Source organism: Onychomys torridus, chromosome 2 (assembly GCF_903995425.1).
Source record: "Onychomys torridus chromosome 2, mOncTor1.1, whole genome shotgun sequence".
Lineage (NCBI taxonomy): Eukaryota > Metazoa > Chordata > Mammalia > Rodentia > Cricetidae > Onychomys > Onychomys torridus.
In genome coordinates, this window is record NC_050444.1 from 6,337,501 (window position 1) to 6,365,361 (window position 27,861).

Sequence of the window (27,861 nt, forward strand, 5' to 3'; positions counted from 1 at the left end):
TTCTACTTTAGTGATCTTTTTCCACTCTGGTTTTCAGACAGAGGTCCCATCTGTACCAGCTTTGCATGAGTGTTCTCCCTGGCTGCTGGATCTTTCTGTGAGGTGTCTTGAAGCTCGCCCCTGGTCCGGACACTGTGGTGCTCGCTGGAGGCACTATTTCTTCATTTGGGGAAACTTGTATATAGTTCATACTTTCCTTTCCTAGTATTTCTTTGATTTGCCTCTAGTTCCTCTCTCTCTAATCCCAACAGGATCTTACTGTGTAGCCCAGACTGCCCTGGAACTCAAGATCCCCACACATTTCCAGTACTGGCATTGCAGGCTGGTGTTACCATGTGCAGTGCCTGTTTTTACCTTCCACCAATTGTATGGTCTGAGTGTAGGGTCTTCATGGGGCAGCTGCTTCTTGGCTGCACTTGGAGGCCATACTTTGTGCTTTTTATTAGTCTCTTCACTCAAAGCATATGGGTCTCCTTGGGCCCCAAGACTGCTAGAAATGACTTAGATATCACCTGTGCCACCAACACCCAGCAGAAGCACTGTTGGCCCATAGGATGCCTTGCTTCCTACTGGAAGCTCCTCTTCTCTCCAGCTATGCAGCACATCTTTTTTCCTACACGGTCTCCAGGAACTCTTGAGTAAACCTAAGGACAAGAGAAGCTAGTACCAGTCCAGCTCTACTCCTGCATTCCAGGAGGGCTTCTTTACCCAAGCTTCTGCAGTCTTCCTGGGAAAAGGCGTAATTCTTTGAAGATTATCTCCACTTTGCATCGTCCTTTCTACTGCTCATCCTTGCTTTTCTTCCAGGTTCTGCAAAGTTATCTCAGACTCTCCGTTTTCTTTTTCCAAAGCAAACTCTGTCTCTAAGGCCAAGTACATTCGGTGATTTCACAAAGAGTGTTGCTTTCAGGCCCCCAGTAAAGATAGTTGCAAGAGAGCTAACTTACTTCTGTCACTCAGGTTTTCAGGGTCAGGTGGGTCCAGGCGACGGGTCACTCCCTGTCTTTGACTTTTGAAAAACTCCTTTCACACTCAGAACACCCTTTAAACTTGAGCAGTGTTATTATTAAGAAGTTCTTTTTAATGTGAAGCCAAATATTCTTTCCCGTATTTAAAAAAAGGCTCATTTTTAAAGCTCCTGGGAAATTCTAGTGCAATGACAGTAAGATTCTATTTCATTAGCTTTGAATATTTCCCCCAAACATTTGATTTTGAGTGGCTCACTCATTATTAAATACTGGTTTCACTTTTTAAATTGCTAGCATATTTGATAATTTTTAATAATTTAGTGTGTTGTTTTTGACAGTTTCAGAGATTTATCTAATAGATTTTGACTACTCTCACCCACCCCCTTTCATCTTCCTTCCATCTTTGTCCACTCTTTCCTTCCCACAAATCTTTCTTACATTTTTTTGACTCTGTGGGGTTTATTCAGGACAATTTGCATGATCCCAGGTTTGGAGCTATGCACTGGACACTGGTAAGCTCACCAGTGGACACACAACTCTTTTTTGAAAGATGAGGGTAATTGCCAATTACAGTGTTGTAGAAAAAAGAAAGAAGAGGGGTGAACCTTGTGTTTTAATGATTGCCATTCCCCACAGACCCCTGCTTCCCAGACAGACAGCATATGAAATGTTTAATTGCAGTTACTTTTTGAGAGGTAGGTAGAAAGAAATCATATGTGACTAAGTTTCAGACCCACTCAATTCAGTATTGATGAATTTGTTAGTTTTCATGGCTGATTTTAAAACCATGGACAACATTATACAGGTACCTGCTATGTGTAGTTGGCCCTCCTTATTCAAAAGTTCAGATATAAATAACCTGAGACAGAAAAGATTTGGGGAAAAAAAGATTCCAGTAAAGTACAAAGGGTGAAACTTTAATTTGCCACATGCTGAGTATTCCGCTGAATTCACACTGAGGTAGTGAGGCTTGGGTATTACTGTTGCTCTGAAGGTGGTTTAAAACACATGGAAGAATGTATGTGATTATATAAAAAAAACACTGTGTGTGAGTGTGTGTGTGTTGAGGCATCCTTGGATTTTGTTATCCATGGATATCTTGTACCCATCTTGGATGAATTACAATGTACATTGCACCATGAAGACTTAAAGATATTGTAATAGGAAGGAAAAGCACCATGTCTTATGGAGGCTTTTTATGTTCAACACAGCATTCAATTGCAAAATCAAGAGTAGGAATTGGCACCAAGGGTGGGAGAAGTCACTACACCATTGGGTAGTGATAGCCCTCCTCCTGCATCCCCTTTGTCTTCTCCTTGCCAGCAATAGTCCACATAGAAGTCAGCACACAGGTCAGACACATTTTCTCCTTAGCTTTAGAATGGGGCACATGTGATGTTTGTCTTACAACCTCATAGACTCAATACTTCCATGGACATAGCCTTCATGTTGCAAGGGAGCAGAATCCTCCAGTCCCTACCAGGTGCATCTTGTCCATTTATCACTCCCATTAAGTTACCAGCTACCAACTAGGGATCCTTATAAGCAACGTTTCTAAGAAACATATATGATATGTGATGCTTACTGGATTACCAGGGGGAATAGAATTGAGTTGAGGCAATTCTCATGCAGAGAGGTAAAGATTTTATTAATGTTTCATCCAGAATATGTCAATAAAAATAAAAAGCAGACGAACAGACAGTACAGTTTTTAAATATTCTAAGTCTCTAATACTCTAATATTCTATTGACCAACAATATTGACCAGGAAAAGGGCAAAACTAAACCAACTCAAAGTCTCTGTGTGGTTAGCAGCACCCAGAAAGCTCTTGTTCTATATTTAGTGAGTGTCTTACTCAGCTCTCTGTTTATAGTGTCATAGATATCAGGTACTTGGTAAATATGTGTTGAACTAGTGGATAAAAAGACTCTCCCTAGAGTACACAGTGAAAGCAAAACAAGTCCATTTTCAAACTCACAAAACTGTAAAACATCTTCTCACCTTACTGCTTTATTCTTCTGTTTAGGCTACCTTCCCCTTCTTTTTCTGCCACAAGGTAAAGCATGCTTTATTGCATGAATGTATTAGGACCGTGTCCCAGTAAAATAAGAATATATATTAGTAATAAGCTCTCTCACTAATGGAAGACATATTGTATTGCAGTAGAAATGCAAATTTCTGGTCTCACTATCATTAGTCCTTGGATGTAGGAGAGGTGAATGGGATCAGAATGTAGTAACTACAGTTAAAGAAGCATCTTTAGCCCAGATATCACCAGAAGTGCCGTTGTTAGGACTGTGTATGAAATGGCAAGAGGTGAAGTATAAATTCCCATGTTAGGTGTTTGAAAAATACATTGAATTAAGATATATTATTTAAGGCAGTATTTTTGATGTTATTACAAAAATAACTTTTATTTATAAGCCAGCAGAGAATAGATCTAAAGTGTTTATTTTTCTTATGGAGTAAAAGAGTGAATAATTGTTCAACATATTGGGATGCAAACAAAACTGATGTTACAGATTTTTTTTTAAATCCAATAAGCATGTTCAGTTTCAGTTCCACTCACAGTCTTCATATGATCCTCTAAACGTAGTAGTGTTAATAAGGCAATACAAATCAGCCTTCATTTTGTGAAGTAAACATTTTAACTACAAAATTAATATGTATGTCTAAATAGGATATTAGAGAATTATCAGTCCACAACACTGATTTTTAAGCTCATTACTTATAATTACCTTATTCCTGGAAGTGTCTTATATTCTATTTTTGAATAAGATTAGGGCCAATTTGCATTAACATTTTATAAATATATGATCTGTGTGATCAGAGTTCACTGGAAGGACTGTTCATTTTTATTTAGGAAACTGAAGAATTACATGGGAATCTGGATAGATAATATAAATGTTTAGAAAAATATCTCTGTGGTGATATATGTCTACAAATCCAGCTCTCAGAGGCTAAAGCGGGAGGATGTTTAAAGGACAACCTAGATAATATATTGAGAACCTATTTGAACTAAAAAAAAAAAAAAAACAAAAAAACAAAAACAAAACAAAAAACAAACAAAATAAAAACAAAACAAAACAAAACAACAAAATTGAGGAGAGAAGAAAAGAAAAAGCAGAGTGCAAACTGTCTCCTGGGAAGAGAAGCTGCAAATTTTTGAAAGCCTGGGTAGGCTGGCATGATGCAACTGCTAGGGGCATTCCAATCAGCATACCATCTCATCTCTGCATGTGAGTATTACATCTGCGGCCTCGGTCACTCCTGTTTCTTTTCTGTTTCAGCCTGCAGTTCTTTGGCCTTTGTTCTCCCTCTGAATGACGCCATACAGGTATCCACGCCAAGGTACTCACCAAGGGCAATCATCATTTTTGGAGATATTATTCTAGAGAAAAGCAGAGAAAGTTATGATCCTTTAAGACTCTTAAAGTCACTGAAGGGACTACATTGCAAAGACTAAGTGCAAATAAAATAAAGTGTGAAAGATCATGTTGTGCACCTTTTACTTAATGGGAGGGATGAATGGAAGGATACCACCATATCATAGTTCAAGGCCATCAACATCATGGATGATGGTGGATGCTTTCAGCCCTTCCTACACCCTAGAATCATTCCCAATGCTTTGAAAAAAAAAAAACAAACAAACCCAAAACCCAGTTTCTGAACATGTTATATTCCCTGGCCTTTTGGAGAGACCAGATGGTTCCTTATTTACTCCAAATATCCTTATTTTCTTGACAACAATAGGAAGAATTAGAATAAAAGCATACCAAATAAGAAGATGATATATGGCACACTAACTTTAAGTGTGAGGATGGTTCTAATGCACACGTGAGACTGAGAACCATTGCTTAGATCAAGGATAATGCTGAATTCAGATCACTTCTGCTTGGATCAGTTCAGTTCTGCTCAACTTAACTGAGCATGTTTACAAGGTCCTGTCCTGGGTGTAAGCATAGACTGGGAAAGAACTTAGAAATTGTGCCCTCAGAGAGCACACACATGTCCAGTGTGTTAAGTGCTAGAAGGCCATGACAAGTGTGATGGGTCATACAATGATGAATGTTGGCTTTCCTAAGCAATTAGAGCATCTGAGGAAGATTAGGGAATGTTTTGAGTAGGTAGGAAATAATAAAGGAAGTACTGTGTTTCCCAGGAACACAACCCTTCCTCATGCTCCAACTTTCAAAGCACCAACATGATGCCATGAGAGGAAAATTCCACACATGACATATGACAAGTCATAATAAAAGCACTTCATGAGATGGCCTTTGGGTCGTGTATGTGTGTAGGTATGCAGGAACACATGGGTACCCGATCAGACTTAGATTCTATCTCCAAGATAAACTAATCCAAATTTGAGTAAATCTAAAGTTTTGAGCACTTCTGATCCAAAGCACTGTTCAGAAGGGCAATCCATCTTGAGCACACAGCAGGGGGAGGGCCTGATGTGAAAGCTTCAGCATCTCGGGTTCATCTTGTCTTTTCTCTGTTCTCTCTAGACTCCAGATGTGCTATGCTTGCAAGCCTCCTGAACATCCATCATGGCTGGAGGCAACACACAGAAGACAATGCCTCCATGTGGGCCTATGAGAGTCTATGCAGAAATACCCTAGAATTCACCATGTTGGCCTTCAAGAATGGAGAAATTACCAAATACCTTAGTGTTTTCCCAGAAAAAAAAATCAGAATTTTTATGTATTATTGCAAAAAATATAACTCTGTATTATAGAAACTAAATTAATTGATCAAAAATAAAGACACAAACAACAATAAAAAGCTGAATGTGGTGTTGTATACAGTAATCAGGGAAGTTGAGGCAGGAGGTTGAAAACCTGGAATATACAATATGATTATTATCTCAAAGAACCCAAGTAAGTGAATAAACACACACACCCACACACACCACCACCACCACCACCACCATCACCACCATCACTACCACCAATAACAACAACAAAACAACAGGAAACAACCTTAAAACTTCCCCAATGCCCCCCACCCCAGAATTTGTGTGCTGTTTTGTTCCATGTAAATACAATAAATACAGTGTGTTCTGGAGAGGCCTAAATAATGCCTTAATTTAATTAATACCTGAAATAACAAAGATATTGTTCACAATAGTCCAATAAATTGTCCTTGTGTAGTATTAAAATTATTTGTCATAATTTTAAGTAACAGTGAAGTTACCTTGTAGAAAGAAAAACTAGCAATGATCAGACAACTTGTTCACAATCTACCCAAAGGCCAATTAGGTCTTCATTAACTCACTGTTTGAGAATCAATGCGAAATACGCAAACTTGGGTATGAGTAGGTAAACTTGCTCCTCTAAAATAGCATTGAAAACTTTTTGAGCCACATACTCTTGCTCCAGTAGAGGTAACAGAAGTGGATACCTGGAATTAAAATGCAGAGGTTGGGTCAGTAGAGTGATCAATTCCATGGTGATCAGTGTTAGATTTCAGATACTGAATTACAGTAGAAACTATAGCTGCAAATAGTAAAAAGACAACGAATACTTGGGGTTACTTGCATTTTCTCTCATGGCCAACGCTGGGAGCACTGTGGATATCTTTTGTTGCCTCATGTGAATGCCCATCCTTGATTATTTTCTGCTCTATGCTCTGGATATAAAGATGCAATTACTAGTCTAGGGAGATGGCTCAGCATTTAAAGTACTTGCTTCACAAGCTTGAGGACCCGAGTTTGATGCCCAGAATTCATGTAAATGCAAGGTGAGCATGGCAGACCACTTACAATTCCAGCCTCAGAAGTTTGAGATGAGATCAAGCTGATTAACAGGACTAGCCAGATCAGCAAACTCTGAGCTTGATTCAGAGTGTCTGCCTCAATGATAAGATAGAAATGTGGTCATGGTGATTCCTTATGTCAATCATAAGCTTGCATGTACACATGTGACTGTGTACCCACAGTTGAAGAAATATGCAATGCAACACACACACATACACGAAATGTAAAAAATGATGCAATTACTTTTAGATTTTTGTATCATTCTTTCCTTTTCTTCCTCACAAACATACAGAATTATAATAGGCATAAACCCGTATATTATTAAGAAGTAAAATTGCAAAATAATTTACCAAAACTATCTCTTGAGCATGAGCAATGCATCATAAATGATTTATAGGAGGCGGTGGACTAGACTGAAAGTAAAGACTCTATTTCTTTCATATTTTATGTTTTTATATTTTTTCAATCACTTGAACCATATACATTCAGACACTGTTTCTCTTCTGAGTTTTGGAAAGTAATCAGTTTTTTGTGACTGAAGTTTGACAACCCTTGAAAGTCCCTGGTGCTCCAGCTTAAGGGGCTCAGCACATTTAGATAGAAATCTATATTAAATCTATCATTAAAATCATATACTTGGTGCTTTAGAGTATCTCAGTGGTTAAGAACACTTACTGCTCTTGCAGAGGAGCTCTGTTCTGTTCCTAGCATTCACATCATGGTTCACAGACCTGTTTAACTTCAGTTTCAGGGGATCTGGTGACCTCTTCAAACCTCCTCAGGCACCAGGGTTACTTACACATGATGTACATACATACATGCAAGCAAATCACTCACACATAAAATAAAATTGGTGAACCTAAAATTTTAAAAAGTATTTACTCACATTACTATCAATTCTTACCGATATTGCTTTAAATTAGTGTTAGAAATAAAATAGTTAAGATATTGTGCTAGTTAGCTTTACGTTAACTTGGTACAAACCAGAACCATTTGGGAAGAAGGAACTTCAGTTAATCAAATGCCTCCAGCAAATTGGTCTGTGGGCAAGCCTGTGGTAAACTTTCTTGACTGATGATTAATATGGTAGGGCTAAGCTCACTCTGGGTGGTGCTACTCCTAAGAAACTGGTCTTGGATGCTATAAGAGGCAGGCTGAGCAAGCTAGTGAATAACACTCCACCATGGCCTTTGCTTCAGTTTGTACTTTCAGGCCCCTAGCTTTCCTTTCTTTGATGATGGACTGTGATATGAAAGTGTAAGAGAAATAATCCCTCCCAAATTGCTTATGGCCATGGTGTTTTATCACAGCAATAGGAACCCTGACTAAGACATATGGCAAAGACATACTGAGCACGTGTCTCTACTCACACATGGGGGAAGTGTTTACTGAGATTTGCCAAGCTCTTTTTTTTTTTTTTGTGGAGCTGAGGCTCGAACAAGTATTTTTTTTTTTTTTTTTTTTGCGAGTCCATTGTTAAAATTTCTTTATGTAGTTTAGAGAGAAGTCCTTAATAACCTGTAGGATTTATAAATTTTCCTCATTCTTTTGAGTATATATTTATTTATTTATTTACTTTATTGACATCATTTGGAGCATAGAAGTTTTTTCAGTAAATTTTTAAACTGTCATATATTAATTGTATATGATACTGGATTTCATGAAGACATTTTCAACAAGTATATAATGTACTTAGAGAACACTCCCCACACACTTCACCCTCCTCTTTCTCTCCCTTCCCCCCATCTTCACCCTCCTTTCTCTAGACAGATTCACTTCTATTTTCAGATCAAACATACATATGTGAGTGCACACACACACACACAGACAGACACACACACGGTTTTATGTATCGATGTAAAATCTAGGATACACAAATGAGAAAAACCTCAGAGACTGAATTCATTTAATAATTATCTTTGAAGCACAAACATTTTACAATTTGATGGCTCCAGTTTGTTTCCTGTTGCTATTTGTACCTTTGGGGTCACAGTAGGTGTCACAATTGGTAGGTTATTGCATAGTTCAAGGCTACAAAAATCCAGTTTTTTTATGACTTAACTTTCGTGCATTTTCGTTTAATTTTTGTGTGATGGGTTTTGAAGTTCAACTTTGCTTTTTTTCCCGTTGTCTCAGCATTATTTGTTGAAAACTGTTATTTTTGACATTTTGGTTGTGAGCCTAACCTTTCATGGCTGAACCATCTCTTCATCCCAAAGCTGTTATTTTTACTGAATTGTCTTGCCCCCCTTATTGAAATTTAATGGGGGATTAATGTAAAGCATTTTTTGACTATCAACTCTATTCTGTTGATTTGTGAGTCTGCCCTGTCAGAGCATGCTCTCTGTGCTGTTGAGGCGCTACTGAGTTTAAACATTAGAACCATGGATTCGGTTTATCTTTCTTCTGCATTTTCAGGGTAGCTTAGGTTCAGGCAACTTTTTCAGTGCTTTGCATCTCCACATACATTTTAGCAACATGTTGGCAATTCCTGAAAAGAAGTTAGCTTCGGCTTTTTATTTTTCAGTGTTTCATACATGAGTACTGTACTTCCATTATTTTCATCCTTTCTTCTCCTCCCTCCAACTCCTCCCATATCCTCCCTCTCAAGTTCATGACCTCTCCTGTAATTATTATTGTTATGTGTGTATATATATCAACAATATATATACACACATATATCACACACATATACCTACATGTATTTATAATCTACCAAGTCTACTTAGTGTTATTTGTATGTACACATGTTTAGGGCTGACCACTTGGGATGGGAGAACCTATCGGGGAGCTTGTCCCCAGAGAAGGCTGAGTCCCCTCTCACAGCAGCCATTGGTGCTTGTCACTCGTCACTTAAGGGTGGGTGGGCCTTTTGAGTTTCCTCTGGGAACCGCACTGAGTCTAGGCAGAAGTGAAATTTTAATAGCACTAAGTCTTTCCGTCTATGAACATGCAGTTTATTTTGTCTACTTTCATCTCTGTCAAAGATGTTTTAAAAATAATTTTTCACAGTATAATTGGTTACCTTCTGTTAAATCTGTCTTATTACTTTTATGCTATTATAAATGGAATTGCTTTTATTAATTTCATCTTAAGCTTGTTTGTTATAAATGTATAGAAATGCAACTGATTTTCATGTTGATTTTGTATATTGATCTTGCTCAATTCATTTCTTAGCTGTAATAGTTTTGTGTGTGATATTTGCAAATGTGTGTGTATATGTGTGTACACTTCAACATGTGTGTTCATGTGTATGCTTTAGGATTTTCTGCACACAATATCATGTCATCTCAGAACAGGTTTTCTTCTCCCTTTCCACTTCTCTATCTTTTATTTCATGTGATGTGGTGAGTATGCACACACTTGCTTTGTTTTCTGTCCTTTATTTCTTGTGCTGGAGATAAAGCACAGACCTTGCACATGGTAGCTAAGCACTCTGCTGCTGTACTGCACTGTACAATTCCTGCCTTATTCTTGATCTTAGGCGCAAAGCAATGTTTTCAGCAGTGAGTACAAGGTGACCTGTGATTCTTTACAGAGGTGATGATCTGGTTGCAGCAGTTCCCTCTAGTTCTTGTTTCTTGAGTGCTCTTGTGACAAAAGGGGTTGGATCTTGTTAATGTTGATGCTTTTTTCTGCGATGTTGAGATGACCATGCAGCTTTTGCCTTTTACCTTTTGATACAATGTGTTATATGACATTATCTAAAGTATGACCTAACTTGGCATCCCCAGGATAAACCCCTTTGACCACGGCATATGTCCATCATGGATGACATTTGGTTTGCTGGTTTCTTATTGAAGATTTTTGTTTCTTTTGTTTGTAAGGGGGTGTTGATCTTTAGTTTTATATTCTGGTGGTGTTTTGTCTGGCTTTGGCATCAGGGTAATATTATATTCAGTGAGTTGTAAAATGTCTGGTCTCTATCTAATTACAATAATGGTGTTTAGAATTTAGGTGTTTAATTCTTCTGAGGCTTAATATAATTCCCCTGGGAGGCCATCTTGACTGGACTGTTGGTATCTGGGAAACTTTTAGGTTACAAGTTCAGTATTTCCCTCCCAGTTAGCTCATGTCCCCAGACAGTTTGTCCTTGCATCGGTGACATCTGGCTTGATAAAGTGTGAGTTCTCATATTCTTTTTTTTTGTTTATGCTCCTTTCCCATTTGGAATGGCAGTGATGGTGTTCTCTCTTCAGTTCTTGCTTTCAGCAGTGAGTCTTCTCTTTCCTCTCCTTTTGCTGGTACAAACAGAGTTTCATTCATCTTTTCAATGGACCAGCTTTTGGATTAATTACTTTTCACTAATTTTCTACTCTAATTTATTTCTTTAGTGAGACTGAATATTTTTCTTTTCATTGGATTAATTGTGATCTTAGTTTACACAGTTTTTGAAGGTAGAAGATGAAGTATTAATCCAATATTTTTATATAGTAATTTACAATTATAAACGTTACTGAATAGTTGAAACTCATAAAAGTTTGTAGGTTTTATTTCAACATATTTGGAAATTTCTCAAATTTTCATTTGTTTTGATTTATATTTTTGTCAGTTTTAGCAAGACAGTGTACTTTATATGACTTTATCCTTTTAGATATTATTGATGGTGCTTCACAGCCAGACAGATGCTTCCTTCTGGGCAATATTTGAGGCATTCTCAGCATGAGTGTGCACTCCATTATTCATGCTCAGTATCAGTGTGCACTCTGTTTCTGTTGAGCAAAGTGACTGTCAACATCTGTTACATCTGCTTGATTGGGGTCTTTTGCTATCAAGGGTGTTCTTTAATACCTTAAAATTTTATTTTTGAAGTTATTTGCCATTTAGTTTTTCTGAGGTATATACTATATATTTTAATCTAGCAGAATCTACTTTTGATATAGCACCTTAATTTGGGTGTGATATAGACATTCTGTTCCTACAAAGCTCTACTACCTTTTCTTTCTTTATGCAACAATAATATTTTTATAGAAATACTATAGTATACAATTGTGTATATATGTTACAACATTGTGGTTATTACTAAGTTCTCTGTTTTAAAGGTGAAGGGACAAGGGAGAGCTGGTACGCATTACAGATGGCCTCCATGCTGGTTCTTTCTGTCTGCCATCATTTCCTAAGTCTAATGTAGCTTTGTTCCCACTCACCTCATCTGAGCTTTTAACAATACTATTATGTGCACACTGTTTATGACAGTGTGTTCATAATCAGTTCGAGGGAGGAAAGAAATACACAACTTTACTACTCTTCACACGGTTCTCTACTTCGGTGAATTTTTGATTGTTTTCTCATGTGAATTCTTATTATTCTCTGGTGTAACCTGTTACATCCTGAAGTACTTCCTTTTCTGTTTCTTGTTGGATGGAGTATGAACACTGTTTTTAGTGGTCTTCATTTTTGCAATATGGCTTTGCTGGAAAAGATTCTTGGTTGATTTTTTTGTTTAGTTTCTTGACTGTGTCATCTGAAATCTTTTGTGTCTTTCATTGTTTCTGTTGGAAGTTCAGCTGTTAATCACATTTTAGTTGACTTGCTTATGATGAGATGCTTTTCTTCTTGCTGCTTATTATCTTTTGTTCTGTCTTTCAGTGTTTTGACTATGCCATATCCATGTGTGGAACACCAAGTGATTACCTTTCTTGGAGCTCACTGAGGTTTTAGAAAATTTCTAATGAAGTTTACTAGCATGATTAAAACTTACTTGAATAATAACAAAGAGTTTTAGACATGAAGGCATCATAGAGGCTATATTTCATAACCAATATTTGTAATTGAATGGACAGCTATATTGTCTGTCTTCACTTTGTTTAAAAGATCCATTTATTGGTTCCATAATAACATGACCATTACTTTGTCTAGCAACCAGTCTGTTTTAGCAAACAACTCTAAAATACCTTCAATTGTTGAGTAATCCTGGGTAAACAGTTGATGAAAATCCACTGTTTTTGTCTTTAAAAAATATTCATTTTATACACTATGTGGAAGTAATTAGTATTTTAATTGTTTAGCTTCCTATCTGACAGTTGGAATGGCAGTCCCCAGAAATTCCCTTGTCACATAACTGCATTCAGCTCCTCTTCTGGAGGGTAGAGTCTCCCGTGTGTTGAAACTGCCTTAAAAAGAAAAGCCACTATGGTCTAATACATTGTAGTCATTGCGCCAGCCACCTGGCATGCCCACATGGCAATCTCCTGAAAGCTTAATGACAAACCAGCTTTTTTGAACACTTCAGGAGGGTGATTTACTTGTTGTTTCCAATTCTGTCCTGATTCCCAAAATTCCTTATGTTTTCTCGCAGTTGCATCCTACATGGTCCACACAGGGATAACAGAGAAGGGCTGGGTAGGGATGGCCTGCCTTCTAACACACTTCCGACATCTTTAACAAAGTCAGCAGCTGAGTGCAGTGGCAGCACATTCAAGCTCCTGATGACGTCATCTGGAACCTGAATTTTGCCAGTCATTTAATACAAACACAGTTTACAGCTGCTGTACAATAATTTCAGAAAGTTTGGTGGTATAAAAATTTTCAGAATGAGGGATCATGGTTTTTGTGATTTATCCATCTACAGCGCTAATAAAGATGTCTATGAATCCCAGTCCAGATTAGTTTTGCACAGTTTCTGAAACTGCTCTGGTGACAACTCGAAGCCTTTTCCTGAAGCCCATCATTATGTGTAGATACAAACAGTCCAGAAACAAATGGTAAAGTAACAGCACAGCTGCTGAACAGCTTCTCAGAGTTTTCGGTGTTGGTGTTTAAGATCAGTGTTCCTGATCAAGGTAACACATACAAGCTGGAAGCACTGAGCTTTTGATCTCTGTTGCACACGGACTACACATGATTGTCCTCCCCATTGTCCACGGCTGCTTACCCCCACCAAGGCAGTACACCATGTTAATGCACAGGGAGTGGGTGAGTGGGCTCCACCGCCCCCACATCCCCTTCCCTAGCACATAAGATGCCACACAAATCAGTTTGATGTCCTGGATGGTCAATGCTTCACTGCCTAGATGAGGGTGAATGTTGTAGGGTGAGTGTAGTGGTACATGCCTATAATCATAGCACTTGCTATCTGAGGCAGGAGAACCACAAGTTCAAGGCTGGCACAGGTTGCACAACTAGCTCTGGCTGGCGTGAACTACATCATGATATTATGTCCCAAACACACAAACAAATGTAGCAACACCCAGTGCTCTCCTGTGGGGCCTGTTGTACATATGTTTGCTTGTGTTTTTGTTTAATAGCTTTATTAGATTAGTTCAGGGAAGTCCATCTCTTCTGACTGAATGCTGTCAATGTGTAATTTTGATGTCATTTTCCAGAGGATGTAGTCTTGGGTATAACAAAATTTTCCTAGCTGTTGAATGGCACCAACGACTATGGTTTTAACCAAAACTCGTGTGTGTGTGTGTGTGTGTGTGTGTGTGTGTGTGTGTGTGTGTGTGTGTAAGTAAGTAAGCACGTGGAAGCATGTGGAAGCCAAAGGCTGACATCAGGATGTCCTTCTCTATTGCCTTTCAATCTTACTTATTCTTTTGAGATATGAACTCACTGAACCTGGGGCTTACTATTTCAGACAGGCTTGCTGCCTCACAAGCCCTGGGATCCAGTTTTCTCACACATAGCACTGGGGTTGCAGGTACACACTGTCACTCTGGCTGTGTATATGGATGCTAGTGATCTGAACTCTCTCTCTCACCTAGCACTGGGGTTGCAGGTACACACTGTCACTCTGGCTGTGTATATGGATGCTAGTGATCTGAACTCTCTCTCTCACCTAGCACTGGGGTTGCAGGTACACACGGTCACTCTGGCTGTGTATATGGGTGGTAGGGATCTGAACTCTCTCTCTCACCTAGCACTGGGGTTGCAGGTACACACGGTCACTCTGGCTGTGTATATGGGTGGTAGGGATCTGAACTCTCTCTCTCACCTAGCACTGGGGTTGCAGGTACACACGGTCACTCTGGCTGTGTATATGGATGCTAGTGATCTGAACTCTCTCTCTCACCTAGCACTGGGGTTGCAGGTACACACTGTCACTTTGGCTGTGTATATGGATGCTAGTGATCTGAACTCTCTCTCTCACCTAGCACTGGGGTTGCAGGTACACACGGTCACTCTGGCTGTGTATATGGGTGGTAGGGATCTGAACTCTCTTCCTCTTTCTTGTGCAGCAAGTCCTTCACTCCTGGAGTCAGCTTCCTAGTCCCCAGCCAGCAGACTTTTTCTAGCTTTTCTGCTGACAGTTAACTTTATAGCCTGCTGCTATCATATCACATCCAGTTCTAAAACTTGCCAAGTGGTTATGCTATTCTTAAAAAATATTTGAATCCATGGTCCTGTCTAATTGAAGCCAGGTCCACAGAGAAAGAGATGCATTTTTTGAGATTGTCTTTGGCCTTCACCTGGATAGGATCTCTGCTACAGAGCAGGACATGCGGGTCCTTGTTTTTCCCTGACTAAATCTGTTCAATTCATCTTATTCTGGAGGAGGGTGGAAGGAACTGGAATTCACAGCTGCTACCACCGTCTTGTATGGATTTTCCACAACCTAGAGTCCAGGAAGACAAGATCTACCAACATCATCTCTTTGGCAAGTCTACCTAAAATTTGCCTGTTTTAGGAGACTTAAAGACACGGGAGCTGGAAATTCGACTGCTAAGGATCCTGGGGCCCTGTAACAACAAGCTGCCGCTCTAGAAACAGGACCTGCCCTCCTTGCCTAAGGCCTCCTCCGAGTTGCCCCGCTCAGGAGAGATGGAGTCAGAGGAACAAGCCCTGTCTAGACGAGGCTGCTCATTCAGTATAGTTCATCTACTTTGATCGCTTCTGCAGAGCGTCTGAAAGCAGGTTTGACAAGGGCTGCCAGCAAGTGGAGACCAGCTCCTCTGTCCTGGGGGCTGAGGCAAGGTGGGAGCTGTCACTTACTTGCCATGCCCACTGAAGTGGCTACAGCACAGTCTGGTGCAGTATGGAGCCTCTCATGTCATGGCCTCTCAGGATTATTACGGGATTTTGAAAAAAATTCTTTGAACAGTTTTCTCAACTGCAGTATGTTCTTTGATCAGTCCCCAGACCTTTTTAAATGATTGTCCTTATGACTTTCAGCAGCTTAATAAATAAACCTTTAGCTCAAAACTCCCCCAACCCTGTACATTTCCAATAATTCTTTATCACATGCCTTGGAGTTTTTAACTTAATTTTATAGCTTCAGTGGACTCAGAATATCTTGAAGGTCTTTTTGCTGGTGCTCCGTCTTTCTCCAAACACAGGTGACTCAAGGGCTGCTAATGGATCATATGAGTTCATTATCTAGCAATGGTAATAGTGGCACAATCCTCACAATAAGGTCACTGTAGTCCACTGTTCCCTGTGCAAAGTCTTCACGCCGCGTTAGCATTCTAGTTCAAATTATTCTAGATAAACTTAATCTTCATATTAAAAATAATTTTGCAACATTTCCTTCACAAACCTTTCAAAATATTTTATATTTGGGGTTATCTATAATTCAACATTTTATATAGGAAGCGAGTTATTTTCTCAATAAAACAAAGCTATCTTAATAAATTCTCATTGCCAACTTCTGTTATACCTTAATATTATATACAAGCAAAGATTGCTGAAAGCATTCACTTACTTGGTTGCACAACCTTCAAACATTCCAGTTTGGATGAAATATGGGCAGACGATGGTGCTTTTTACTTTAGATTTTCTTAGCATAGTTAATTCAAGGAAGAGGGACTCAGCAAAGCCAAAAGCTGCAAATTTGCTTGAAGAATAATCTGAAATAAAGTGAGGGGCCACTAGTGATACAGCCTGGGAAATTCTCACAATGATTTAAAAGTAAACCTCCTTTTCTTTCTTTCTGGCTTATCTTGAGGACAGAGTATCTCCACACTGTGTGGCCAATAAAAACAGTGAATTCTTTTCAGTTTCTCTTAACTCAAGAATACCAACAAACCAATAGGCACACACACATTATTTTATGTGTTTTTAAAAAGGAGAGTACCAAGCCAGGCAGTGGTGGCACACACCTTTAATCCCAGCACTCGGGAGGCAGAGCCAGGCAGATCTCTATGATTTTGAGGCCAGCCTGGTCTACAGAGTGAGGTCCAGGACAGGTACCAAAACTACATAAAGAAACCCTGTCTCAAAAAAAAAAAAAAAAAAAAAAAAGACGGTGAGTGAGTACTTTTCCTAGTCTGCCATTGTGCTGAAGGAAATGGGAAGGAATGCACTTGGCATTATGAGTAGGGTTGAATGCTTCAAGAGTTCTGTTTGGGACAGGAAGAGCTTCTCTGCATTCTGGAAGGGCCCCATCTCTAGGAGAACAGAAGGATGTGTGGTACATGGAAATACTGACCTGATAGTCCATTAATACCCACTAGTCCTGCTATGCTTGAAATACAGACCAGGTGACCATGGTCAGCTTTAATCATGGCAGGAAGGAAGGCCTTACAAGTCTAGGAAATATAAGCACATTAATTGATTAACTAATTATTCTCAGTATTCTGTAAGCATTTGATGAACTTATTAATCCACTAAGTAAAATTTTATTTAACACTCATGGTGTGTTAAAATCTATGGCAGCACACAAACAGGAAGTATAGAGACACTGTTAGTTGGGTAATTAGATGAGAATCTTCATCATAATATTTTAAAAGAAGTGAGAATTCATGGTATAACTGGGCCTCACACCTTAGTAGGCTCCCAGACCTTAGCACAACTGACTCTATTGTGGAAATACCACTCAGGCGCTAAAACTCAACACATAGACAGTACCACCTGCTAAAATAAAAACAAAGACATAATCCATCAAAGGGTGTAGTTCTGGGAAAGTCTTTAAATGTATCAATCTTGCTTTTGGGCTTCTGTAGTCCTGCTTCTGTTTAACTGTTTTTGTTAATTGAAGTAAGTCAACCCAGAACATGGTTTTTGTCCTTAACCTCACCCTGAGAAAGGCTTGGTGCTACAGTGGGAGTCTGAACGTCCAGTGTAGTTGTCTGCCAGCTAATAAAGTATTTCTGTTGGCTTAAACCCATGTCTGAGCAGTCTTCTCTGGTGGACACCCCAGGACAATAGTAAATAAGTGTTGAGCCACCAAGCACAGTTTTCATTTTTTTAAAAGCAACTGTTAATTGAGATGATGAGTTCAATGCTGTATATATCTTATCTTCTAATAGAATGATAAGATTAGTTGTTGAAGTTACATAGAAAGATAAAAATATTTATTTTTATAGTTATACTGCTTAGAATTTAACTCAAACTAGTGACTATGAAGACGTAGAGCCTGACCAGGTCTTTGAAGAATGTTGGTCCCCCATTCCCACAGATACTAAAATTCAAAGCTATACAGGCCCCTTGTATAGCATGCTATAGTGTTTATGTATAATCTGTGATCATTCTTTTGTAAATTTTAAATGTCTCTGTTATTTATAACACATAATTCTTTTTTTTTTTTTTTCTGGAGCTGAGGACCGAACCCAGGCCTTGGGCTTGCTAGGCAAGCACTGTACCACTGAGCTAAATCCCCAACCTCTATAACACATAATTCAATGTAAATGCTATCAATATATTATTTTTATACTGTATTGCTTAGTTAATAATAGGAAGTGTTTATACATGTTTCTTCCAGATGCAACATCCTATTTCAAATATTTTCAGTTAGTGCTTGATTGAATTTGTAGATATGGACAGGCCGTAAAGAGCTGCAATATAGAATCAGTGAGAGATAGTTAATGTAATTAATGTTTTATTCTTTGATGAGTATATTGGTAGGTGTGTGAGGAAGCACTTCCCCTTTATTCTTGATTTATTTCTTTAAAAATTATTACATATACTACTTTTGCATAATGAGTTTGTAATGTAAGTTAAATGTTGCAGTTTTGGTTTATTTGTAATTCTCTATTAGTGAAACTGTAGGTAGAGTAAAATTCTTTTTGAATTCTTTTTGTGGTATGACCAGAATCCAGTGAAAATATTTGTAGGCAACAAGGGAAGGCAATTTTTGACAGACCAGAAAGCTTAACAGGTTTGAGAAAAGGAAATCTTTCTCTAAAAGTACTATAGGCACAGTGTTTGGAGATATCTATGAAGAGCTTGGCCACCAAGCTTTGGAGCAGGTGAATCCAGTACAAGGGGGAAATATACAAAATTGTGGGTCTCTCAAATTTTAGAAATGAGTGATGATTCTCCCTGGTTTGGGGATAGAAGTGGATTTCCTGGTTTTATTGGTTGCTCAGAATCACATCTAAATTTTCTGATATACACCACAGTGGCTTTTGGGTGTTTATTGATTCCTTTCACTGTTAATTGTGTGAACCAGTTAAGGCCATGACTGAACTTGCTCACAAAATAAGAGTACAGGATCAGTGACTACAGGGGGCCAGAAGATGGCAAGTCAGGGGAAAGGACAGCTCATGCCAAGACTCCCTGAGGAGGGCTTGGCATACTGGGGTTAAGTCAGGGTCTCAGGAGTTAATTGAACATGAGCAGAAAGTGGAGAAGTTGAGAGTTGGGAAACAGATAAGAGGCTATTACCATGTCATGTTAGGGTTTACAAGCTGTGCTATGTAAGTGGACTTTACTCTCAATGTGTTTCGGACCCTCTGAATGAGTGTTGTTTGAACCATATGTTGAATGAGATTATTTGATTAATGCAGTAGAATCATCGACTTGCTTCCATATGAAGAAGATAAGTTAGAAGATATCAGTGTGGAAGATGGAAAGCTATGATAAGCTGCCAGTAAAGGGACAAGGTGGCTTGAATAGCTGTGATCAAGGGTGGAGAGACATGAACTTGAGCATGAGTTGTATGACAGGTAGGACAGTGTCAAAGCAAAGGAGGGAATCAAGGTGACTTCTAGTTCTGTAGTGGGATCAGGAGTTCGTGGATCCTAGTTCCATTTCCAACATGGTATTTGCCATCAACCAAGGCAAAAGCCTAGGATGTCAATGATGCAGATAAGGAAACCAATGGCTTGTAGAAATGTTCACAGGAAACCTAAAGTATGTAAGCACCATGTTAGTTGTTCTATTATTGTTGACTGAAATAAGTTTGTGGGCTCCAGTGTCATTTCACACCACTTCCTGGTGACCAAGGAAGAAGATAATATATATATAAAGACAATATAATCTTTATGAAGATTATAAAGATCAAAACAATTTTAAGCGACAATAAGTAGGAGTTAGGAGACTTGAAACAAATCCACTCCAAGGTCTCTCAGAGACAAAAAGGATCAAGGCCCTGCTACCCCTTGTGAGTCTCCATCTTATCCATGGCCCTGGCTCCAGTTACTTGAACATCCCATATCTTACATGCACCACCAGTAATCATTTTTCTATCACAACAAGTGTAATCCCTCCCAGTGGAATGAACTTTTTGGTAATCCCAGCTTCCTTCAGTCTCTTACCCACTCTGTAGAGTGATGCTGTCCAAGGCCTTAGTCTTTAGGCGTTTGTGGCTAATTAAACATACATTAATTGTTATAAACTATATAGTACTATTAAAGGGCATAAATTTAAGAGTTTAGCTCTTCTTTCCCATCAATCATGTTTCAAGTGGTTACCATATGAGGAAGCAGATAGAAAACATTTTTATTGTCAAAGGCATTTAGAGATGTCCTTGACAATTTGGACTAGGGCAAGACCAGGAAAAACTAATCCAGGCTAAGTACAGTGAAGCCTTGTGAGGGTGAGACTTCCACCAGTTGTCAACAGAAAACAACCAAACGCTATATTTATAGACAAATGACTGAACAGTTGCTTGAGATTTTTACACTCACTAATAAAAATGAAAGAGAGACTTACCCAGAAATGAGAGATGGCATTGACAAGAAATGATTTTTCTACCATATGATCTGGAATATCAAGGAAGGGCTTCCCTGTTACAACACCTGCATTATTAATGAGGATAGTGACATCACCAACTTCTTCTCTAACCTGGCCAGAGATGAGAGAAACATGACATAGACTGAAGTGGTGAACTTTTGGTGTATACTTTCCTACATCACATTTTTACTTCTTTTACTCAAGTGTAGTTGTGGAATGCACAATGTGTCAGTTAATGGCAGATAAAGGTAGTCTCAAGATTAAATTGTCTAGTGATATTGTAGCCATATCTGCTTGGGTAAGGAGACTATGATGTAGTCACTACCATGAAATCACTTAGCAGTGTGAAGTTCAGAACACACCTCCATCATTCAATCATACTAGACTATTATTTCATTAAAGCTATTTATTGCTATTGTTTCTCATAAAGAAATTCAGCAATTCAAAAGTAATCCTATGATCAATTATAATCTTTGAAAAGAACACTTCAATTTGAAAATATTGCTTAAAGAACATGATTTCCTCTGGAAGGTGACCACAGCCGTAGCAGCAGCTTATATGGTGTTGAGAGTCTCAGAATCCTCTGATGAACACTTTGAAAGGGGTTTCTCATGTCTGGCACTGGGGCTTTTTAAAAAATATTTTTTATTTTATAATTAACTTAATTTCACCTATCAGCCACAGATTCCCCACTCCCTCCTCCCACCTCCCAGCCCTTCCCTCCTTCAATCCCCCCATTCCCACCTCCTCCAAGGCAAGGTCTCCCCTGGGGAGTCAGCCCAGCCTGGTGGACTCAGCTGAGGCAGGTCCAGTCTCCTCCTCCGTACACCAAGGCTGAGCAAATGTTAGGAACTCTATGGCTCTCACTGGGAGCATTGTCAGCCCAAGTGACTTCACTTCATTTAGCTGTGCATGTTTATAGATACTTATATGTATTATATGTGATTTTATATACATAAAAATACACTTCCTTATGGATTTTTTGAACATCCTTAATGTTACTTTTTCCTTTCTTCAACCCTCTCCTTCTGTATTCTACATTATTTTGGTGAAGACACCATTCATTCTGGACATAGGACTTGGAGAATCTGAGCCAGATCTGCCCTGAAAGCCCCCTCCCTAAGTACCAGCTTACATAGTAATGGAAGGTGCTCTGAATGCTGCCAAGTGAGGGAGCAACAATATTACTAGCCAGCTCTGACCACTGTGAACCATCACAATGAACAGTAGGCAAAACATCCCTAAAGGTGAAACAATGACACTCATATCTTGGCAGTAACCAAAAACTAATCGAACTTAAGGCCAACTTCACAGGAAGAAAATCATTCCTGGTACTGGAAACCTATCAGTTACCGGGGCTATTTGCGATCATGGATCTGGGAAGAGAACCCACTACCTCCACTTACTAAGCCAGAGTAATACCTAACAGCATTCTAAACATTAGTCCTTAAACTCATAGGTAAGAAACTTCTCTTTGTGACAGATGGAGACCATTACAAAAAACAAAAACAAAAACAAAAACAAACAAACAAACAAAACCCCATAACTGGTGAAAATACAGAGAACTACTGATTATGGGTTACCTAGCTCCAACTGATACTTTACAATGTACCGTTTTTACCTACAGCTCAGGGAACAGTGAGGAACAGGGAGCAGAAATATCATAAAAGCCAGAGGACTGAAAAGTCTGATGTGAGATTCTGTCTCCTAGACATGACAGGGAAGCTACGCCTGTGACATACATATCTCAGCAATATGGCTGCCTACATAAGAGCTCTGAGCAAGAACACCACCAACAGACGTGCTAACAGGGAAGGGGGGTATCTCATGGGGCCCCACCCCTAATGAAAAACCTATAGACAACTAAGGAATGCTAAGAGAAGGAAAAACAGTCTTCCCCAGGAATGAGTACCCTAATTGGTTATCCAATACATTTGTGTGTGTGTGTGTGTGTGTGTGTGTGTGTGTGTGTGTGTGTGTACATGTATAAAACACTGAAAAAGAAAGTGACCATGAATTTGAAAGGAAGCAAGTAAATGGGGGAACATAGGAGGGACTGGAGGAAGGAAAGTGGAGGGGAAAATAACATAATTATATTTTTAATATCAAGAAAAGAAAAACCCACAAAACAGCAAAAACTCTTGATGTGTTTATAAACATATATGACATTATAAAAATATACAATTTAAGTGTCAAGTTGGATGAATTTTAGTAAATTCATATATCTATGTAACTTCTACTTCAAAGAAAACACATTTCCAATACCCTAAAAGTTTTTGCATGTCTCACTTCTTATCTGCTATATTTTGGAGCTGGAAAGTTCCTTGAGACCTGGGATCCACTTTGGTGCTCTTGGGACATGGGGGAAGCTTTGAGATGGGGGATCTAGTGGGAAGACTCAGTCATTGGAGGGATTTTCAATGGGGATGGTGGGATGTGGTATTTCTCTTCCACTCCTGGCCACAGGGCAGCAGGTAGGTTGCTAGCAGTGCCCTGTGCCCCTGTGGTGCAGTGCTGCCTCCTGAAATCATGAGCCGTAATGAACCTGCTAATATGATTTCCTCAAGAAGATGGCCTGCCATATGGGGCAGTTCTCTCTCTCTCTCTCTCTCTCTCTCTCTCTCTCTCTCTCTCTCTCTCTCCCCTTTCTTCTTTCTCGTTTTGATACTGAGGATTAAACCCTAGGTCTTGTGCATGCTAGGCAAGCAATCTACTCTCAAACTGTTTCCCTAACCCTCTTTTTACATTGAGCTTCAGTAAGTTGCTTAGACTGGTGTTGCTCTTGTTCTGTAGCCCAGACTGGATCTGAGCCTGTGATCCTCTCACTGTAGATTTCTGGGTAGTTGGGAAAACAGCTAGTGGCCCACAGACCCAGCACAGTTTGCTTTCTTGCATCTCTGTTGCTCTGGTTTTCTTTCCTGCCAGTCTTTAGGGACAGCGAAGTATAAGGACACTCTCTGCCTGTATATCTCTTATATATTCCTTCTTGTAGCCATTAGGTTTACTGTCAGCATGTGGATGCCTGATGATTAATTCTATTGGCACCATTTCCCTAACTAGGTCAAGTCAGTACTTGGAATGAAGACACCCCATACAATGATGTATTTGATCTAGTGCCCAGAGACTTCAGTGATCCTGTGTACTCTGCTCCAAAGATGACTTCTAATCCAAATGCTATCTTTCACTAACATTTTTATAAGCTCTCATCTCTTCCCTCCCACATAGCTCACTTCTTCTGCTTACATAACCTAGTAAGCATGAGTCCCATTTGGAGCAAAGCATGCTCCAGGAAGCACTGAGCAACTGTTTCTCTCTCCTACCATGTTGTCTCAGATTATGCCTTTGTAGGTCACAGTGACAAAGCTGATTCTGGAGCAGAGCAGGAAACAGGTTAAGCGATGACTTGAAAACTTCAAAAATCCTGAATCAAATCTTCTGGTAGATACAACTGCTCTTTCTTTCCTCCAGACAAGAAGCGTTGCCTACCCTGACTTTTCTATTCCTGGTCCATCTGATATGCTAAGTCTACTAGTTGGAGCTGCGTTGGAAAGATGGGGAGAGCACTGCTGTTGATACAGGTAAGGGGGATGAGTTACTAAAGGGAGACTTGGCGATGCTGACTTGATGTTGGGATTAGACCTCCGTGTTTTGGAGGAAGGTAAGTCTAAGGAAACATCAATGAGAGACAGGTTTAGTGGGACAATGCGTGCAAACAAGGACTCAATCCTAGGTCAGAGATGGATGCCTGGTCAAAAAAATGGGGAGGAAGTGAAGTCTTTTGTGTAAAATCTCTAAACATCTTAGGGAATGAATGGTCACTCAGGTCACTCCAAGAGAAAGTCCTGCCTCTGAGGGGCACTATAGCAGCAGGAGAATGATCTAAGTTATGGGATTTAATTTTTGCTGTATTTTAAGAAGACGTTTAGGAAGGCATTATTCTAGCTCATGGATTAAAAAATAGGCTATGGGAAATTAAGAACCTGCTGAAAGACTCACTGCTGAGAGGAACATTGACTCACATCCAATCTGGCAGCACACACAATACCTGCTTTTACAGAATTCACTCTTCTTCATCACCAAGATCATATAGCTTCAGCTTGCCTTGCACTCACAGCCTTCCTGCGTCAATCTCTCCAATGCTGGGATTATAAGCATGTGTGCTGGGTTTGACTAGATGTGTTGACTTTGCATGCTGGAATTGAAAATTCTTTCTTCATCTGCTTGTGGAGAGCTGATTACTGTGCCCTTTGGAATGCTGCCATGCTGAGTGTCAACTCATTTCAAGGGTGAGGATGATGCCTGCCATTTGTTAAGGTCTTACAGAGAAAGTACTTGGGTTTCCCAGTACTTAATAACTAACAAGCAGAAAACAAGATAGAGTGACACACTTAGAAAATGCTACATATAAGAGAGTGGCAAAGAAGAAACCTTTCAGATATATTCCAATGGCAAATATTTTCAAATTTTTTAGATGTTTTCCTACTGGATACCAAAAAAATTTAACCAGAACAGAATGTTTTGTAGGGAGGTTAGGGTGGTGGTGTAGATGATGGTGCTTTTTGGCACAGGGGAAGGTTGGGCGATGTTTTCTTGTTTACAGTTCACTGAAGATGCTCCTGTGATAAAGCAGTCAGAGCTCTAGGGCCACCTAAGGGTCTGTAAGTTTCCTGATACATGACCTGGCTGATTTCCTTCAGCTTTCCCTGCCTCTGTTTTATTATTGACAAAGTAGCAAAATGATAGTTCCTGTTTCATTGTAAAGTTTATATAAGATCAGACACAGAAGCAAAGGCCTTTCCAGGCACCCTGAGCTGGATGGTGCCTGGTTCTGAGACAGGAGCTCTTGAAAAAGCAGATCACATTAAGTTCACCCCAAATGCATTTTTCTGGGAGCTCTTCATGCTATGTTTCTTTCCTTTTTGCAAAATGAGGAGTAACCTTGATTTCCCCTCTTTACCAAAATGGATCCAGGGAACTATAATGCCCACATTGTTATTAGTTGTCAGTGAGTCACAAAAACCCAAATCTTGTGGGTCTCCAAATAAAGAAAGAGGAAGAAGAAAGCAAAGAAGAGAAAGGTTCAGAAAGTATCACAATGTGGTAACTCAATAATTGATTTTTAATAAATCAAAAAATGAATTCCACAAATAGAAATTGGATTGCAGAGAAATCCCTTGGAGATTCTGTGGGCAAACTGTCTGTACTCTGTGGCTTCCAGCTACTTGGATACTGTGTCTTGCCAGTTTCTGGCTGTGATCTTGTGTAAGTTGCATGTTCAGTGCTTCTTGGCTTCAACATCTTGCTTAACTGGAATGATGGTAGCAACACAGTCTCAGGAGGTTGAGGTGCATTGATTAACTGAGTAATTAGGTGTTCAAACTATGTAAAATAGTAACTAATAAGATAAAGATAATATAGTTGCAAATTTTATCTGTTGTTTTTTTTCTGCTTGTTTGTGACTCTGACTAGAGGCTGGTACATTAACCTTTGAGAAAGCCATTAATTTCACATGCCCAGCTGCTTTCCTTAATAGGCTTACGGTGGTCTAAGCTACTAACATGTCTATCTCAGTTACACCAAAGCCATCAACTAGAAAACCAAGATGTCCCTACGCTCTAGAGACCTTTGAAATTATTCAAATCGCCCAGTTACTAAATAGCCTGCCTGCTTTTTTCTGTGGAAACAATAATAGAGAATAGTAAGAATAATAAACTGCTTACAGTTTCCCTTCTTCTGCTTCCTGACACACTGATATTTCCATTGGTGGTTCCCTATGTGCTGTGCTGTGCTGTGTCTGCCAGGGGACTGTGTGTAAAGTGAAACATCCCCTGGGAAGTTAGACAACACTGGTAGGTGAAGTGTGAGAACTTTTATATGCTGAGTGCTTCCCCCTTATGCTCCATATACTATGTTCAAAAAACACAGTTTGGCAATAGACTTGCCATAAGATGGCATGTGAGTTCATTGTCATTAAAGTCATGAAACAGTAGGAAACTAAAGCTGGGTATGCTCTTGCCAGCAACTAGCTTTTCATTTCACAGATGTGGAAACAGGGTGAAGAAAGGTAAATAAGTTGGTAAAAGTTGCACAACTAAAGCAGAAGAACTGGGGCTTGGCAGAGTGTCTAGCCACCAAGGATGTTCAGTGAATCACTAAGCAAAGCCACCAGCTAGGGTGGGGCTCTGAAGTGAGAGAGTTGCCGAACCAATCAGCTGGTAGCACTCGGCTCTGAAGCCAGACCAAGCCCTACTCCTCCCACTGTTTTAGGCTATGCCTGCTTTTTGGAGGCCATGAAGTCATACTTAAGACAAAGAGAATTAAACTGGAAGTACACAACAATCTTTGGGAGAACCCATAACAAATCACTCCCCGCTGAGATTAGGGAAAATGCAGGGTAAAAGCAGTTTTCTCAATCAAAGCAAAGAGCAGTGCTAAGCTCACCTGATCGGCAACCCTGTAGACCTCTTTCCTGTCGCTGCAGTCACACTTATAGGCCAAGACTTTCACACCACCTTTTTCTTTGGCCAGTCTACATGTTTCCATGTTGCCTTCTTGATTAATATCCCAGAGAACTAAAATGGCTCCATGCCTGGCAAAATGCATGGCCAGTAGTCTTCCAAGTCCACTTCCAGCTCCTGTTATAAGGACAATCTCTCCAGTAACATCCTTTTTCCTTTTGGGAATTATCTTGAAAACTACAGATTCTAAAAAGTAATATAGAAACTTTCCAAAAAACACGACTGTGTCGGCTACTGCGTTCATGTTGATTGATTGTAGAAAGGAATGTTCTCCTAAGGAGAAAAGCAGCTGGTGAGCCCATTTCATTACAATAGCTGCAGTACAGAGCATCATCGAAAGCAAGGGCTTTCTATTTGAATTACGTGACTAGCAGAAATTGTCAAAGCTGATGCGTTGTCAATTATATAAACAAGGATTACAAGAACATTTTGTGTTAACAAAAAACATTTTAATTAATAGGATTTTTTCAGATAATCTGATTGATAGTAATCTGAAGTAGGCCACAGATGATAAGAATAGCATTGTAGTTAAGGGCAAAAAGTTTTTGTGCCTTGACTCCCTCAGCCTTACATGATAAGTAAATCATGACTTTGGACACTTGGTCTAGTCATTTTTCTATCTTGTCCTAGTTAGCTTTCTCTTGCTGTGACAAAGACCATGACCCAAAGCAACTTTGGGAAGAAAGGGTTTAACGTACCTTACAGCTTACAGTTCGTCATGAAGTGAAGTCAGGACAGGAATTAAAGGTAGGAACTTGAGGCAGAAACTGAAGCAGAGCCC

At 39.4% G+C, this 27,861-nt stretch overlaps 1 protein-coding gene across 1 annotated transcript; it reads right to left on the bottom strand.

The window, feature by feature from the left end:
• Nucleotides 1–4,232: 4,232 nt before the first annotated feature.
• On the bottom strand, nucleotides 4,233–27,861 carry LOC118577059 (short-chain dehydrogenase/reductase family 16C member 6). Its single transcript, XM_036177062.1, has 7 exons — nucleotides 27,779–27,861; nucleotides 27,004–27,350; nucleotides 20,542–20,673; nucleotides 17,096–17,195; nucleotides 16,370–16,514; nucleotides 6,246–6,371; nucleotides 4,233–4,359 (listed from the first exon to the last, which is right to left on the bottom strand). Exons 2-7 carry the CDS (start codon nucleotides 27,322–27,324, stop codon nucleotides 4,233–4,235), a joined length of 951 nt encoding a protein of 316 aa, XP_036032955.1. The 5' UTR covers nucleotides 27,325–27,350; nucleotides 27,779–27,861.

What these genes read in the sequence shown, in the direction of transcription:
- LOC118577059 (XM_036177062.1), bottom strand. Translation starts at nt 27,324, where the DNA reads ATGAACGCAGTAGCCGACACAGTCGTGTTTTTTGGAAAGTTTCTATAT. An exon ending in ATGCCATCTCTCATTTCTGG is followed by an intron (nt 17,196 to 20,541) that starts GTAAGTCTCTCT and finishes TATATTTCCTAG; the next exon opens with ACTTGTAAGGCCTTCCTTCC. An exon ending in GGGTATTAATGGACTATCAG is followed by an intron (nt 16,515 to 17,095) that starts GTCAGTATTTCC and finishes ACTTTATTTCAG; the next exon opens with ATTATTCTTCAAGCAAATTT.